The sequence below is a fragment of the Dasypus novemcinctus genome, chromosome 12 (genome assembly GCF_030445035.2).
Source record: "Dasypus novemcinctus isolate mDasNov1 chromosome 12, mDasNov1.1.hap2, whole genome shotgun sequence".
Lineage (NCBI taxonomy): Eukaryota > Metazoa > Chordata > Mammalia > Cingulata > Dasypodidae > Dasypus > Dasypus novemcinctus.
In genome coordinates, this window is record NC_080684.1 from 32,908,500 (window position 1) to 32,926,937 (window position 18,438).

At 43.3% G+C, this 18,438-nt stretch overlaps 1 protein-coding gene and 1 long non-coding RNA gene across 3 annotated transcripts in view; both read right to left on the bottom strand.

The window, feature by feature from the left end:
• Window positions 1–9,364, bottom strand: part of SP1 (Sp1 transcription factor) — a 51,901-nt gene extending 42,537 nt beyond the window's left edge. The window contains exons 1-3 of one of the 2 annotated variants that reach the window (XM_004467440.3): window positions 9,232–9,364; window positions 8,023–8,171; window positions 6,197–7,709 (exon numbers count right to left, since the gene is read on the bottom strand). In XM_004467440.3, coding sequence (XP_004467497.1) covers window positions 6,197–7,709; window positions 8,023–8,171; window positions 9,232–9,238 — 1,669 coding nt within the window. In that variant the 5' untranslated portion in view covers window positions 9,239–9,364. Of the gene's footprint in view, window positions 1–6,196; window positions 7,710–8,022; window positions 8,172–8,279; window positions 8,725–9,231 lie in introns of those variants that run through there. The other variant, XM_004467441.2, reaches the window with a different exon arrangement.
• A 5,067-nt stretch (window positions 9,365–14,431) lies between these two features.
• On the bottom strand, window positions 14,432–16,164 carry LOC139440150 (uncharacterized). The gene is made up of 2 exons (XR_011650246.1): window positions 15,861–16,164; window positions 14,432–15,220 (listed from the first exon to the last, which is right to left on the bottom strand). It is a non-coding gene; the product is annotated as an uncharacterized lncRNA (long non-coding RNA).
• Window positions 16,165–18,438: the final 2,274 nt, after the last annotated feature.

The window sequence follows — 18,438 nt, forward strand, 5'->3', positions numbered from 1 at the left end:
TGTGTCATCTTGCTGCGTCAGCTCTCTATGTGTGTGGTGCCATTCCTGGGCAGGCTGTACTTTTTTTTGTGCTGGGTGGCTCTCCTTAGAGGGTGCACTCCTTGTGCGTGGGGCTCCCCTATGCAGGGGACACTTCTGCGTGGCACAGCACTCCTTGCGTGTATCAGGACTGCACGTGGGCCAGCTCATCACAGGGGTCAGGAGGCCCTGGGTTTAAACCTTGGCCCTCCCATGTGGTAGGCAGACGCCCTATCCGTTGGGCCAAATCCACTTCCCTAAATGATGTATTCTTGATCTCAGTTTAAACTGTCTTGGGATTTTCCAAAGAGCCCCTGGAAAATTTTCAAAGGATTTGTTCTTTCACCTTTTAAAAAGAGAGATGCTAGAAATTGGTTTATTTAATCTGTTCTGAGATGCATGGAAAGTGTTGTCAAATTAAAAAGGATTTTCTAACCTTCTGATGGTTAAATTTATATAGACAAAATGTTAATATAAATATTTCAGATATTGTATAAAATTCTTGAGAGGCTCTCTGCCTAGAGAAGCCTGCACCAAATCTTGGTGTATATTTCCATCTTTCTCTCCTATTTCTCAGCAAGCTCTGTTCTTTCCCTATTTCCCAAATAAATTCTTTACTACTCTTAAAAAAAAATTCTTCAGAGATTTACCAATGTTATTAAACAATACAGTATTACCTGTTAATTTCAGTTTTTCTTTTAAAATATTACATGCCACAAAAACAACCAAATTTCCTGTTACCTTGCTTTACTTTAATGCCTCCCTAAAAGTATTTGCAGTCAACTACAGGTCAAAGCTTCACATTCAAGAAAAAAAAGACTTTAAATGAGAAGGCAAGTGTCTACATCATGTTCCACCTGTCAATTGCAGGACCCTGGTAAAACTTTAAAGGTGAAACAGAGTCATAAAACTCGACCAACAGGACCCTTTAAATATCTTTAAAGGGACTTTATACAGCTGTTCCCTTTTATGGGATATAAATATTTTCGTGTTATCAGACCTATTTTCTAGATGGATAAAAGCTTTTCTCCTTGTTGCTACTACCAGCAGCTAAAACTATTAGACTATGTTTTTCCAACCTGGGGGATTCCTTCTAGTCTCTCAAAGCAACAGAGGCACCCATTTGACTCAACTATTATCAAGAAAGTTTGTAAGGTCTTACAGGTCAATCAAAAGCTTAACTGCCCCTAACCATCCTCAATGGTTAGGAGAAAGCAACAACAAAAATAAATAAAACTTTTAAAAATTAAGAAAATGGTATCTTAAAACGTAAATTAAATTATCTAAATTCCTTTCTTTACCTTGGTCTAGGGTTCTTCCGTTAAGTCTTGATGGGCCTGTAAAATCTAGCCCACTGGGAAAATATCAGCTACCCCCCTATAAAATCATAATGGGAAGACCCATGAGACTTACCACTTCTCCTATTATACCTGACTTCAGCCTATTACAATATGAAATTTTAAATCATTTTAATCATTATAAAGGACTAATCTCATATACCTCGTTCCACCATTCACAGATCCTATATATGATCCTATATAGGACCTTCAATCCTGAGACTTGGTATACCCAGAAGAGATAAATGAAAGACTGCTTTAAAACTTAAGATAAAAAAGAGACCTTATCAAGTCTTATTGACCAATACCACAACTGTAAAAACTACAAGTAACTAATCCCAGGTTCCACATATTACAACTAATATTACAACTAAAACATGCTCCAAACTAGACCTCAAACTAAAATTGACATGAGGATACCGGAAGCAAATGGCATCTGATGTGGACAGCTAAGACCTGAGGAACAGGCAGATAACCCCTAAGCAAAGGGCAACCTCAGTAAGGCCAAATCCTTTTCTTATCCGTTTTTTCTTTTCTGTCTCCTTATCTCCTTCCTCATCTTTCATCACCCTCTCAAGATCCTAGGTCCCTATTTAAAATGAATCCCAGAAATAGCAGCTATGTACAGCAAGGGAAACAGAAATTGAGAGGTTAAGAATTTTCTTTTTTTTATTATTATTGAAATCATGAAAAATGCTCTAATAATGATTCAAGTAATGAATGCACAACAAAAGATTATACCAAATACCACTGTTGTATACTTTGGATGAACTGTATGCTCTATTAATAAGTACCAATAAAATTTATCTGTTTAAATAAAATGATTCCCTCTCTTCTTTTCAAAGCTCTTTTCATCTTACCTGATCCTCCTGACAGTAGCTGCACCTGCTCATTCAAATGCCATCCTTAGGTTATACCAGACAGTTGCCACAGTCCTAATTCTGTTACATAGTACAAGTGAAATAGGCTGTACAAAAGCTTTGAAAAAAAAGAAAAAAGAAAAGCCTATTTGACTTTCCTGAGTGGACCCCTTGGCACAGGGGACTTATTTTCAAATTAGTTTGGGTTCCTGGAGATATCCTAATAGGAGCACTTAGTATCTTTTCAGTCCTAATGATCATTAATATCCCTCATTTGTTGTCTCATCTTTCAACTCTTAAATGCTATTATATAGCCATAAAGCCAAAAAAAAATGATATTAACAATGACATTAAAATGACCTTGCAAAGACTTGGGAAACTGAGCTACTCAGCTACAGATAATTCATAAGACACAGAAAGCAATGAGTGGTGACTGAGAAACCAGCAATGTCTTTGGTCAAACCTTTGTAACCAAGGGAATGAAAAGGGGGAACTGACCATCAAAAGTAGCTCCTATAGAGTGCACTCACCATTCAGTATGTTTTATTTGCAGTAAACTGATCTCCAAAGATTTCGTTTTGAAAATTCCCCCCTCCCAATTTTTTTTTTTATTATCATTTTTTTTTTAATTTTTTTATTTTTTATTGACTTTGTAATAATATTACATTAAAAATATATATGTGAGGTCCCCCCCTCCCAATTTTTATATCCCTTACTGTTACAGTTAATATTAACATTCTTTGACAATTTTGGTGCTCAAGTGTTTGGGGAGACAAAACTAAAATCAATCTGTCATTACCTCAACAAGTTTCTTTAAAACTCACAGATCTGGAACAAATGTACCACACTAATGAAGAATGATGTTAATGTGGGAAAGTGTGGGAGGGATAGGGAGTGGGGCATATGGGAAGCCCCTATATTTTTTATGTAAGTAATTTTTTAATTTAAAAAAGTATTAAAAAAAACTCAGATCAAATGTGCTGAAAAAATTTTTTCATTTAGATGTCAAACAATGATAGGATTGCCATTTTAATATACATCATTGGAGATTTGCTTATTTATAATAGCCTATTGCGCATCTGGAAAAACAAAGCACTGAACAATATTTTTATGTTGTGTAAAAAAAAAAAAAGTTAGCTCCTGTGTTTTCTCAGAACCAACCCAAAAGTTAAATTCCCCAAACTAGAAGAGAATTATACGACAAGCATCTTCTTCCACAAGTCCCTACATGGAAACTTGACCCCAAAAAGCCAATTAAGTCCCTAGTTAAGCACACCTGGCCCAATTAAAAATAAAGTCCTACTTATATTTAACCCACCCCTATAAGACTACAAGGTCCCTGGCTCCAATCACCAAAACTTAGCCAACTTCCTTCTTTCTGTTATAAAACCGTCCACAAGCACCCTGGCCTTGAAGCTGCTTTTGCAGGCAAATAAATGGTTTCTTTGCTGCTATCTTGGTGATCTGAATAAAATGTTGTAAACTGCAACTCGACTCCAATTTGTCTTTTATACCTCGCTTTGAAGAAATATTTACATATACGTATACATGTATATATCTTACAACATGCTTTTACATCCACTGCTCCTTCTACTACATCATACTGCCAAGAGGTTGAAATTTTCCAGTTAAATACATACCAGAAAAGGGGGTAAAAATGCAACAATTTGTAGTAGCCAGGCAACAGCTGAACAACACTACATTTCCAGGAAATGATTTTATTATCTTTCATTAAAAATAGATCAATTGAAGGGGGGAAAATGTTGCACAATTATGACTAACCAGAAAGGAGGAAACTTGCATCTCCAGAAACCACTATAAGTAAACAATCTCAACTCACAAAATGGCCTTTCAGTGCCTCATTCTCTCATTAGTGAATGTCAAGCTGCTGTAATCCTACAGAAGACATGCATTTTCTTGAGCTCAGAGACCATCAATAACAGTTAGGTAGCCCTATCCAATGACATATTAAATGGCAGGCTTCCCCAGAGCATGATTTAGCAATAAGAGTGCCTCATAACTGTTCTCTAGAGCGTAAGTTTTAGAAACCTTTTAGAAATTGCAAGAATTCAAATTATTTACTGGAGCAATCCCACAGACCTGCTTTCCTGTGAAGAAGAGCAAAACTGCTGGATATAATAACCTAAGAGCAAAGAGAAAACAAACATCCTGGTGTACATTACCCAGAAAGAGTCTAATTTTCCAGACTGTTGAATTCTGTTTTTACAAAACTTTTCCCACAATTTTTAACCTACAGAACACCTACCAGCTCGAAAGCACTAAATTTTAAAGAAACAAAGGCATATTTTCTAAAACATTTTTAACAATCTAAGGGATTTCAAATCGAGTTTAAACTAGTAGTTAAGGCCCTAGACCAGGCATCTGAGAAACAACCAAGAGCCCTAGCTCAGCCAAAAGCTGGCTCCTGTCTGATCACTTAACTGCTTTTCTTCATACCTTAATTTCCTCACTTAGGAAATAAGGCAGTTATATATGTAATTCCTTAGGTGTCTCTATCAGCTCTAATTTTCTATTTCAAGACCTCTAATATGCTAAGAAATTACTGTCTTGCTAAAGCTCAAAATATAGTCATTTTAATAAGTTAAGAAACCTTAGCAGACCTCCCTCCCCACCCCATATTCCAAAACTGCAGGAGGTAGGAAATATGGTAGTCTACTTATCATTTACATAAGAACCAGTCTAGAAGGAATGAGAACTTTATAATAAAAGCAAACAATTCATAAACCTACATACATAAACCCAATACAACTAGAAACTCAGTGATAGTAATCTAATTTCCATCATAACTTATCATGCCAGAATATAAAGATGTATGCTATGTGAATAGCCTTTTAATCGGCCTTGTTGGAAATTAGCTCCATTGCGATGGAATTTAAAATGAGAAATTCTAAAAAAACTTTCACCTCCACCTTTTTAGTGTATGTTTTAAATTTCAAATTAACCAACAGTAAAAAACATGGTTCAAAATGAATATAGTGGTAAACTGATTCAATATATATCCCTATATATATTCCCTTTCTCTTGAACACATTCCTTATTCCTAACTCCCTTTCCACTCCATCTCCCCATTCCATTCCACCCCCACCTTTCCTAACTCCCCTTCTCTCCTCTTCCTTGGAAACCATACAAGACACTTTCTAAAGCAGTCTAGGGAATGGTTCTCTATCAAGGAACTATCAGAATCACCTAGGAAGTTTATTAAAAACATACAGTTAGTGTGACGGGAGGTGGAGAAAGTCTGTTTTTAAGGTAATCAGGAGTTAAAAATAAATAAATAAACTTTATTTAACCAGCTTGCTCAGAGAACAGGATATTCTGGTTAACTCTAGATTAACCAGGGAACTTAATTTGTTAAAAGACCTTTTTGATTTTTCAACACTAGCTCACTTTTCTCCCACTTAAGAGTTAAAGTTCACGAGAACTATCTGATGACTTAATACCTGTCCTACAAATATGTCAAACTTACAATCAATTTATAATCTATAAAGGGTTGTCAAACTATGGCAAATAGGTCAAATGCAGCCCTCAAGCGAAGAATGTTAGGGGAAAAAAACAAAACAAAACACAAAAAACAAACAAAAAATAATGTGTCAAGCCATTAAGCCCACAAAGCCTAAAATATTTACTATCTGGCCTTCTACAGAAAAAGTTTGCTGGCCTTGTCTACAGCCCAAGGTACAGCACCAAAGACACAGGGAACCCAAGACATCCCCCCCCCCCCCGCCCAGAAATGGGCATTAGATTAACTGAATCATTAGATTAACTGAAAAAATAGTTTCGGTTAATTCAGCTCCAAATGACTTAGCAGAAGAATCACTACTATTCCTCTTATCATTGCCTAAATGACCAGCCTTGAAGAAAACATCCCAAAAGGCTCTGTTCCATTCCTGAGCCGTAAATATTTCAGCTGAGATGCTAGAGTTAGTTTTGGAAGTAAATACAAAAGATGAGGAGCCTTACCTGAGGCATTTGCTATAGTCAGTGGCAGACCTGGAAGCTGATGCACCTGGATTCCTGAAGCACCCAAAGCACTGAGGTTAATGGTCTGGAGGCCTGGCATGGAGGAGAGTTGAGCAGCATTCACAGTGACTGTGCCGGCAGGAATAGAGGCAGCTGAGGCAATGGGTGTAAGGGTGGTGTTGCTGCTGCTGGTCTGCCCCAAGGAAACACCCTGCATTGGGGCCAAGGTGATTGTCTGGGCCTGTGGGTTCTGAACTTGGAGGTTCTGCAGCTGAAGAGTCTGCCAACTGACCTGTCCGTTGGGCCCCACTGTTGGTGTCCGGATGATGATGGGGCCAGAGTTTGGAACAGCCTGAAGCTGGAGGTTCTGGAGGGTTTCCTGGGAGATAGCTTGAGTTGTAAAGGTCTGCCCTGACAATGGTGCTGCTTGGAGAGCCTGGAGGGCCTGTCCTCCTTGAACTAGCTGAGGCTGGATAAGAATCTGTTGCTGCTGTGTCTGCTGGTTTTGCTCTCCCTCTTTTTGCTGACTTGATTGCAGTGAGCCTCCAGATGTCTGGTTCTGCTGGATATTCAAAGCATCAGATCCCTGAAGCCCACTGACCCTCTGGGGTGTCTGGCCTTGAGAATTGGTCCCTGCTGATCCGCTGGTGGTAAAGTTCATAATCCCCATGTTGCTGGTGGTAGTAGTTGTTGAGTAGCTATTGGCATTGGTGAAAAAGGAGCTGGAACTGGCTTGTGATGATACCAAACTGGCAGAACTGATGGCAGTCCCTGAGGTGACAGGCTGTGAGGTGCTCTCTTGAGACCCAGAGCTGCTGATAGTGACTGCCTGAGAGCTGGGAGTCAAGGTAGCTGCAGAAACGCTGTTGACAGGTAGCAAGGTGATGTTCCCATTCAGGGCCACTGGTACATTGGTCACATACTGAGTCTGTCCTGAGAGCACATTATTAGCCAGGCCTTGGAGGGGGACAGCCTGCTGGAGCAGGTTTGGCATAGCAGCAATAATGTTGCCTCCACTTCCTCGATTTGTGATGATCTGTTGGTTTGCACCTGGTATAATCTGTATTTGACCAGAACCATCCTGCTGCACTTGGGCCCCAGTGGCAGCAAATTGCAGCTGTTGCCCGTCAACTGTCTGGAACTGTGGGATTACTTGATACTGAATGTTGGGCATCACCCCAGGTAGTCCTGTCAGGACCTGCTGGTTCTGTAAATTGGGGGTGGCAGCCACAACATACTGCCCACCAGAGACTGTGCGATTTTTTGAAGCCTCACTGCCATTACTGCCATTGGTACTGTTGCCACTCTGTTCCTTTGAGGTAGGGGTAGCCCCAGAGGAGGAAGAAATGATCTGCCAGCCATTGGCACTCTGTGAGAGTTGTGTGGCTGCGAGGTCCAGCTCACCTGTGCCCCCAGACTGGTTTGGGCCCTGGGAGTTGTTGCTGTTCTCATTAGGTGACTCAATTCTGCTGCAAGTTGCTGCCAGCAGGGCCAAAGGGGATGGCTGGGATTCCTGGCCAGAAAATAAGGCAGAGGAAAGGAATTAGTGATACCAAGCTGCCAGCCCAGGGACCAGTGCACAATAAATAAAGAGCAACAGTGCAGACACAAAATGAGCAAAAACAGAAACAAAAAGCCAACTTATCTATATTGCTGAAATGCCCATCTTTGAGGATCTCCAATATACTTGTCTCTCCCTGTACTTACTTTTCCATCTGTAAAACGGTTTTGTACCTTCCTAATATTTTTTCTATGAGTAATGCAATTACCTAAAAGTATTTACATTCTCTCAACACCTTCTGCCACTTTGCCTCATTATCACTTACCTGCCCTCCTCCACTACTGCTACTGCCAGTGCTACTGCTGCGAGCTTGAGAAAAGGCACCGCCACCATTACCACTGCCCCCATTGTTGCCACCAACTCCTTTCTCAATTTTCACCACAGCTGTCATCTCATCCATGGAGTGATCTTGGTCTAAAAAAGAAAGAAACGAAAAACAACTTAAAGTTGGGGGAAGAAACAGGGTCACGTAAGAAAGGGTAAAACGAGAAAGGAGACTATGATGAAACCGAAATAACTAACAGGAAGCTGTAAGATGCCAGTGTAAAGAAAATGGATTGGGGGGATAAACTGTAGGACGTGTACACACGACGTGAACTAGGTTCAGTGATGCCAGAACTGGGCCTCAATTTTCCTTTGCACAAAATTAAACTAAGAAAACATTTAAAATATGCTTTTGAGGTAGGTAATGTAAGGGACTGTGGGCCTGCTGAAAGTTTTAAAATAAGAAAAAGTATGCTGGGGGAAAAAAGGAGAAAGATAGATAAGGCAAAAAACATGTGGGTGAATGGAAAGCTTGCTAAAATTATGGTTAAAGAAGATAGAAAAAAATACAAATGTAAAAGGTACAAAGAGGAGAGCAGGAGGATGGAGGAAAGAAGAGGTGAAAAAACGTGAGATGAGGAAACATCTGTGAACACTGGGAAACGGCTAGAAGTGGTCCTGGGGCTACATCAGGAGGTTTCGAGGCGGGAAGAGGGCGGGCCCTAGAGCGAAAGGGCGGTTTCGGGGTGAGGGGCGTGGAGAGGGCGGGACGGTGGGGGGAGGGGAAATGTACGGGAAGGGGGGGGAGGGCCTTGGGGCTGGCGGCGACCAGAGGGCGAACCAGGGAGGCGGTTGGCCCGGGCGGGGCCTGCACTACACGGGCCGCCCCCGCAGCTCCAGCCCCGGCGGGAGGAGCCTCAGGCAGGCGGTCGAGTAGTGGGGGGTAAGGCCCGTCCCCCGTGGCCGGGGCGGGCAGGGGGCGGGCAAGGCCACGCTGCCCCCTCCCCCGGGGCGGGCGGCCCATCCCCCTCCTCCTCGGAGGCCCCGCCACTGCCCCTTCTCCCTCCCTTCCCTCCGCCCCGGGCGGGACCAAGACCGCCGCCGCCGCCTCCCGCCCGCCCCCCCTCACGGCGGGGACCGCCCGGTCGGCCCTCGCGCGCGCCCCCTTACTCCCTTCCCACCCCTAAGCTCGGAGTGGACTCATCCTTACCGCTCATGGTGGCAGCTGAGGGACGAGCTCAAGGGGGTCCTGTCCGGGGGGGTAGGGGGGGGGCCAGGAAAAACGCGGACGCTGACGAGGCAGGCGAACCCGGACCGGACAGGGAGGGGGGGGTAAGGAGGAGGGAGCAGCGCGCCACAAGCCCGGCCTAGGCCCCGCCCCCTCGCTCCTGCCCCGCCCCCTCGCTCCTGCCCCGCCCAATGAGGGAGGGGGAAAGGAGGAACTTGCAGAAGAAAGGCGGGCAATTTATCCAATGGCAAGGCTCGCTTGCACTCTGGGGCGTGTAAGACAGAGTTGCGTGCTTGCTGTCCGCCCGAAAAGACCGCCTTCAAAATTTTTAAAACCAATGAAAAATGCAGGAAGTGGAAGTGGGCGGGAGCTATATATGATAGGCTTGCAAGCAATCCAATCAACTGCCAGGCGGGCTCCTTGAGAGGTAGGGATAGGGAGAACTTTGATAAGAATGACAGAACAACGACCAACCAGAATCTTGGATATGCCTAGGCAAAGTCCTGGTGGGAGGAGAGGAAAGAAGTAGGTAGGAATGAGATAGGATGAAGCTAATCAAAACCAATCAGAAATCAGGCGGGTAGTCAAGGAAGTTATGATTGGATAAAACGCTGAAAAGAGACAGTGCAGGATTCATATTGACGTGGACTAAAAGCCAATTACCCGCCGAATGAACTCTGAGGGCGGGAACTTGGAGTGGGCAGAGGAGAATTGGCGTCTCCTTCAGTCGCTCAGTCCAATGAGAGGGTGAAGTTATCCAGGCACCTCCTCCATATTGGCCAATGGGCGTTACTAGAGCCGCCCATCATGGGAGGGGAGAGGGCTGTGCCAGGAGAAGTCTGTCGCCATATTGGCTTTCCCGGGGTACGTCTTTACAGTAATTAGGTGGTACGCTTCAACGAGCTTTGCAGCTCCACAGGTGTCAGTCCGAAGATCAAGAAGTCGCCTTCAGCGCGCATTTCTGCCCCTCCACTGGGGCCCGTTTGAGTCCTCATCTTACCGCCTTTAAAAAGTATTTCTTAAGTCTCACCCCTCCCCGGCGGGCGGATGCCTTTGAATGTGGGTGTAAGCCCTGTGAGTACTGTGGCACGAAATCCGGCGACAGCGCTTGCACAAGTAGTTAATACTTATCTCACCAATTTTGCAAGGTCTGTGAGATTCCAGCGAACGCCATTTTATTAAGTTTCCCCAGACAAAGACTAGCCTCTAAATGACGAGTTTACTTTTCAAGAGCTTGTCTTTGAGGCTAAGGTACATTAGGGAACCTCCCGGACACAGAGTCCTAAACTGCTTCCTTTTTTCTCCCCTTAATTTAAATACTGTCTAAGTAAAAAGCAAGATAGCTGAGTTACTGCTTTTTGCGACCACAATGGTTAAAGGAGATTTTGCACAAGGCACTTGAATTTCTAGCCTCCATTTTATGTCTCTTTTACCCTAGTTCTGGTGGAGAAGGCTTGGGTGACTGATGAAGTCATTCTTTTAGTACTTGAATCCTATATGTTGTCACTTCATTATCTTCATTTCAGCACTTTAATGTATATTGTCATGTTTTAAAGTCTGGATTTCCCTAAAAGATTTAAGCCTTTTAAAGGTAGGAACTGAGGCTTCTGCTGCTTTGGGCAGGGCCTGGGAAAGGTGAATGATTGTGTTAGATACCTAGGTTGGCTAGGGCTTTGCATTTCGTATGTCATCCTAATTAAGGAAGATATTACTAAATATTAGGGATATTATTATGTATTTTATCAGTGAAGAAATTTTGGTAACTTGCCCAAGGTCACAAAAATTAAGCCTGTAGCGCCAGATTTCAACCCAGAATACAAAATCCTTACATGAATAAAACTATGCCTGTATAACCGTTTATATGAATAGACTTAGTAAAAAAAAAAAAAAAAATGTTTAAACTTTTATTTCTACCTCCTATCTTCTGGGGGGGGGGGGGGAAATCCTTCCCATACTCACTGGACAGCTAGCTCATGGCTTCATTCTCTTGTATACATTTATTACAAAACCCATCACATTATGTTACAATTCTTTGTATCTCTCCCTGGATCAAAGTTTCTGATCACAGATCAGTCTGTATCAGAATCCTATTGGGTGCTTCTTAAAGAGATTCCTAAACCCCACCCTAGACCTAGTACATCTGGGGAAGGGGGTTGAATGGGGCTTGAAAATATGATTTGGGGTGTGGAGGGGAGCAGTGTTACTATTTATGACAAATATTCCACATCCATGACTCTCCAATTAGAAGTTCTATGAGACGATGCCCGTCAGCCTTGGCCAGTCAGAGAATTGACAGCTTAAGTTTTAAATTGGCCGTTGAACCTGCCTGTGACCTTGTCTACCTCGGTCACATTCATCTGGACGGACCTGTGGTCCTTGTGCCGATGGTGCGGTCGCTGGCAGAGCATTTCTTGCCAAATACAGTTCCACGAACTCGCAGGCGTTGTTCCGCGGGTCGAGGTCGCGCCTGGTGCCTCTACAACCCCCGCTCGAGCAGGGAAAGACTTAAGAATATACATTTTTAAGTAGCTCTTGCAATGGTTAGTTCCTCCACCAGAGTTTGAGAAATACTAAGGGAAGGAACTGGAAAGAAGAAACTTCCTGGAGGGAAGAAAATGCATTACTCATCACTGTAAACCAAGCTCTGGATATTCTAACAGCTGTTTAGTGTATTCAGCAAAAGGCCACACCTACACTTTCTGGGGCGGAGTGGGGGAGGGGAGAGTAACTAACAATTCTGTTGTTGAATTTAATCCTTTCACCAACTGAAGAGATTGTCGTCCCCTTTTACAGATGAGAAAATTAAGGCCCAGTCCTTTAGTTATTAATGACTGTTCTGTTTAGCCTCAAAGTCTGTCTTTTCCATAGTTCTGAGCTAGTCTATGCCTGAAATGAGAAGTAGGATTTAATTTTATCACAGCCTGAGAAAAAGGCCTAGATTTAGACCCAGAAATTCAATAGCCACAGTCTCTTTCACAATCTGTTCCCTTTGTTCCTCATAGGACAAAATAGAATTCAGCACCTGGCCAGTGAGAAACATCCTTGACGTACCCCCTGCTCATTGATAGTCCCTGAGAGCTAAAGAATTGTAATATAAAATGTCCGATTCCCCTGTGAAAACGTGAACAAATAAATTTTCTTTAGACTAAGTCCTACCCACCCCTCTCAAATTGAATGAATAAATTTATTTCAAGGCTTCTCAAATCTTTCACAGTTCAGCATCTGCCTACCTACATAACCATCTATGACACTGAAATTACTCCTAATGACTGTTTTTAAAAAGTAATGTGGAATTATAGTGAGAATAACTAACACAGCTCGCTTATAAATCGGATTCTGGATGAAAGGGGTAGTCTAGGGATGTAAATGTCAATTGAAAGAAAGCTAGAGAATAATCCAGGGACTGAATAACACAGTGAACCCCAGGGGGTGGATGAGGATGGTGGCTAATAGTACAAATACAAGAATGTTCTTCTATGAATTAGAACAAATAAACGTCACTATTGCAAGGTGGTAAGAATATGGTGATGTATGGGAAAATACAATTACTGTAATTTATGAACTATAGTTAACAGCAATATTGTAATATTCTTGCATCAATATCAAAGAAGGCAATAAATCTATACTGAGGGTCAATAATAGGGGCTATAAGGTTTTTTCTTTAGGACTAAGGAAAACATTCAAAAATTTACTGAGATGATGACTGCACGACTCTGTGATAAAAGTGAGAGCCACTGAGTGTCCACTTTGGATAGATTGTACAAGGACAAGGCATGGGACCTTACAAGGCATAGTGAACCATATGGTGGAAAATGGACTGTGGCTACCAGCACAAATGTGAAAGTGTTCTCTCATGAACTATAACAACCGTGCAATACTAATACATGGTGTTAATAAGGAGGAGTATGGGAAAAATATACTGAATGTATGCCATGGGCCATCATTAGTGATAATAGTCTGATGATGTTCTTTCATTACTTGTAACAAACGTTCCAAAAAGATATAAGGTTTTGGTGGCGGGGTGATATATGGGAATTCTGCAAATTATGCATGATTGTTTTGTAAGTTCACAACTTCTCTAATAAAAAAATATATATTTTAAAAAAGAAAAGTGGGAAAAATAAAGCAATATGGATTACTAGAGGGTTGTTCACTTCAGAACCACTAGCACGAACACAAACGGGCCTGGCTCTGATGTAGTAAGCCTCATATGGCCTAAAGGGAAACAACGTTCCTGCATGGCAGTCACGGCACTTATTCATTATTCAGACTCATCATCCATTACTATCTACTGCACCTTGTTCTTTGTTGACCCAAAGCCATGTTTTCTTGGGTCTCCAAAGTCCAGACCTTTATAACCGCCAGCTCACTCCTGGGCTACCAAATTCTTATTCTTATCTTTGATAAGAATGACTCCTGTGAAGTCTTTCCAATCTCCCCCAAGTATGAATACTACATCCATTATGCTTTTTTTTTAAAAACATACCTCCATGAAAGGTATCTAAGTTTTCAGACTTCCCCAAATAGATTAGGCAACTTGAAGGTAAAGTTGATGGCATTTCATTTTGTATCCTCAGTACCTGGCATGTAGCTGGGACACAAACATGTAAGCAATGGGGAAGCCTGAAAAATCACCAGCTATTACAGTGCTCAGAATTGAGTCTCAGCCTTCATTTGATTGCCTTATGCAGTGGGTTAAATCATTCTTCCTGATTTTGAAATTGCTCTTCAGCTCAGTTTTGATCAATGTCCCAGTTAACAATCTGATACTTGGAAAATTAAAATACACAGATGAACTGCACAACATAAACAGTGAACCGTAAATTAAACCAGGGATGATCATTAATAGTACAATTGTAAAAATGTGCTTTCATCAATTGTAACAAATGTATTTAATACACTAATGCAAGGTGTTAATAATATGATGGTATATGGGAATCCTGTATGTTATGCATTATTGTTCTCTAAACCCACAATTTTTCTAATTAAAAAAATTATTAAAAAATACTCAAAACTCTCCTTTTATACCATTGTTGTAATCTCTCTTAATAGGCTTTCAACTAGATCTGTTATGTACAAAACAGACTAATTGAAATTTTACTATTTACCTGTTCTGACCACTCTAGGATAAATTAGGTTAGAAGAGGAAAAGTAAGAGTACTCTATAAGATGATCAAGCCTCAAGTCTTCTTAACCTTTATTTTCTAGCTCTCTGAACAAGAAAACAAACCTAGGTTTTTCACATCACAAGTCTGTGATGAGCAGGCTAAGGTCATTCACGGTGAAATGGCGATGCTAGAAGCTAGATGGTTCAGCTTCTAGAATTCTTTGCACACCTCTCAGACTTTTTCTTTTTATTTCAGGAGGTACCCAAGATTGAACCTAGGACCTCATACATGGGAAGCAGGCACTCAACCACTAGAGTTACATCTGCTCCCCCCTCTCAGATGTTTTAGGGCTTTGAAAAGGCAAGAGCTTTATCCAGAAAAGAACTGTAAGGTGGGCTTCATTCTGTTTGGAGAAACCCAGAACCTGTTGATGAGAAGTCCAACACTGTGCGAATATTCATTATTATCATTATCATTATTTAAATGACTCCTTTGGAACCCTATCTGAATTTTTCTCTCCTTACCTGAGATGCATTGTGATTCACCCCTGCCTAGACCGTCCCTTGCACTAGGAAGGTATTTATTTAGTCCAGCAACCAGTCTATGACTGTGGTGGTCCTGAATGCCCTGCAGGTGAGGAAGAAGGGCTGGAGAGAAGGCAGGGGGGATGAATTTTTCTGTGAAGGTTGGAAAGCATAGTCAAGAATACAACTTAGTTATTGCTGGAGCTGAATGCTATCCCAACCTTCTTGAATGTCTCTCTTCTGAAGAGGTCTGCAAGAACACAGTCCAGACCGTAGATCAGCTGACAGTTTCTGGACCTTGAAGACCTTTGCCAAGTTAAAGGAAAGGCGGCTTGGGGCCTGGTGGGGAAGAAAAAGAGACATTGCTAAGAGACTGCAAGTTCCACAATCCATCTGCATTCTTTTTTTTTTTTTTTAAGACAAGTTACGAGCTTACAAAACAATCATGCATAATGTGCAGAATTCCCATCTATCACCCCTCCATCAAAACCTTACATGGTTGTAGATCATTTGTTATAGATTATAAAAGAATACGATCAGACTATTACCACTAACTATGGTCCATAACGTACACTTGGTATATTTTTTCCTTAACCCCCTATCATTAACACTATGTATTAGTGTTATACATTTGTTATAGTTCATGAAAGAACACTCGTATTTGTACTGTTAACCACAGTCCATCTCCCACCACATGGTTCCCTGTGTTATACAGTCCCATCATCTGCATTCTTGAGAGCTAGAAAAGATCCGCTCAGGGCAGCCAGAGAGGTTGGAGAGGCTGGACTCACAAATCGACAGTTTTTCAGAACATTTAAATCTGATGCCTAGAAACTCCAATTTAGAACTAACACATAATCAAAACATTTCCCTCCCCCAGAATGTCTAAACTCCTCAGGGAACCTGAGCTAACCAGAACTGGGAGCTGCAGCAAGGGCCAGACACGGTTAGAGGAAGACGGTGATTAATGACAATTTACCTTCGCCATTAACACTCCCCACCCCAGCCTCTCTCCTGCACCCCAAGGGCACCTGGGGACCTGCCTAGCAGTTCAACATTTAAAAAAAAAAAATTCTTTTAACTAAAAATGAAGCAGTTTCCCTTTCTTCTTCTCCTGGGAAGAGTAGCCTTCAGTCCCGCCAGAGCTGGGAGCTGAGGAGAGACCAACAACACCCCCAGTTTCCCATTCCCAGGAACGGAGAATGGGCCCCCGACACGCGTAGCAGATCTGGGAAGAGGACCCGCCCGCCCCCGTCCTCCACCGCCGCGGCCGGAGGAAGGACGCGGAGGGCAGCGGCTCGTAGGCGGCCCGAGGCGGGTCCTGCTTCCCACTCCCACCCAGCTGGGGCCACCCCGGGGGCGGGCGGAGGGCTGGGCCAGGGGAGGAGGGAGACGGATTCGTAAACAAACCCGCCCGGGCCACGCGGTGCCCGGAGGCGCGGGGTGGGGCCTGGGCCGCGCGCCCGGCGGGGGCCGCGTGGGCGGGGCTCGGCTCTGCTGCGCGCGCGCGGCCGGGGCTGGGCCGCCGCGGCTCCCGGGCCGAAGCCCCTCCCTCCCGCTTCGCCCTGGCTGCTCGGGAGGCCCGCCGCAGCTGAGTGCTGACACTTGACTTCCTGCTTCTTCCTCAAGTCTTCCCTCCCCAGGGAGAAAAACAGGTTGGGCGGGTGGCTCATCCAGGGGAAAGGTCTTGAAACACCGTCAGTTCCTCCTCGGGGTGGCCGGGGAGATGAGGGAGAGAGCCGGGGCTCCGCAGACTTTTGCCTCCAGAGAAGGTCACCAACCTCCGCTGTCCTGTCCGACTTAACCTGTCGTGTTAACCTTCGCCACCGCCTTTCTCCTCTCTGCTCTTGCCCTCCCTCGACCACTGTAGGTGACCAGCGGTGCCTCGACAAAGGTCCCTGAGAATCTTCCAGGAAGAATTTCTTTCTTATAATAGAATAAGAACTAACACCTGTAGATATTACATTATCCCCTTCATAAGATTAGGACATCAATTCAGAATTTGAGAGGTACCAACCTATATCAAAAGGCAGAGTTAAGCCAGCTTCCTGACTCCCAAGTCTGCTTCTCTAGCACTTCCTAAGTGTAGTGCCCTTTCCACTGGTGGAACTGCAGTATTTCTTTATGTGTTCTTTTAATGAATTTTAGAAAGAAATTGAACTAGGCATCCAACCAATGATTTCACAGATATTGATAGGATAAAGAAAAATAGAAATCATGTACTATGGAACAAGCAGTAGGTACATGATTACAGTAAAAGTTATGAAGGTAGACAGAAAGACTGGGAAGTTTGGGGAATTTCTGCACTCTGCTCTCTCCTTTCACCATCTAATGTGCACCTATTGCTAAGGAAGGATGAGGGAGAATAGGAATGCTCCAGCGAGGGGACTAGTCTGCATGACCCCAGAGTTTCCTTCTAGCTCTGACCTTCTAAAGTTTAAGAGCTACTAAAGAGTATTTTAAAACAGGAAGTGGAAGCCTGAGAACAAGAAAAACTGAGCTAAGTCCATAAAATGAGTCAGGAATTTCCCCTAAGCCAATCCACTACCATGACTACCACCCAAGGGTCCAGAGCTGAAGAAGACGACTTGCTGCTCTCCACAAATGGAGAGTGGCAGGACAGGGTGAACAGGTCCTTGAGCAGTCCTGCCCCCAATTCTAGGAAATTCAGTCTGGTTATTCTCCATTCCTGCGAGGAACATCTGGCAGATTGAAGGGAGGCTCACTACCTGTGTGGCCCCTCGGTCCCACGACCTTCTGCTCAGTCCTGCCCACAAGGTCTGAGCCAGTCCAGTCTGCCAACATCAAGGTCCCTTAGCTATGCTTCTCTGAATGCGTCCTCCCTGACCATATCCCACTCTATGCCTGGACAGGCCAGCAGCAAGGGAGGTTCACGCCCAGTCAGAGCTCAACAACCAGGCCCATAAATAGTACCAGCCAGGTTGAACCTCCTCCAGCAAATTCAAAAAGGACGCTCCAGGGAAGCGGATGTGGCTCAAGCCGCCGTTGGGCACCCACCTACCTCGTGGGAGGTCCTGGGTTCAGTTCCTGGTGCTTCCTAAAAAATGTGAGCAAGACAGCGAGCTGATGTGATGGGCTGGCATGGTGAGCTGATACAAAAAGATGACGCCATGAGATGACACAATGAGGAAGCAATGAGAGACAATAAGCAGAGACTGGAGGTGGCTCAAGAGATTAGGTACCTGCCTCACACATGGGAGGTCCCGGGTTTGGTTCCCTGTGCTGCCTAAAAAAAGAAGATGAGCAGACTGCGAGCACAAAATGAGGGACGGAGTTAAAAAATAAATAAAATAAATCTCTTTTTTAAAAAAGGATGCCTCAGACAACCAGACATGTGTATGATGTGCCTTGATGTAATATGAAGTGTAGTGCATCACCTAATAAATATTCCTTCCAAAAATATTGAACCTGAATCCATGCAAGCGTTTAGCTCTGATCTCCAGTTTGCAGAAAACACAGGAGATAGAAGAAGAAGATACTTGAAAACACAAAGAAGCAAATCAGAAAAATCCAAAAGATGGGACTTTCTATAGGGC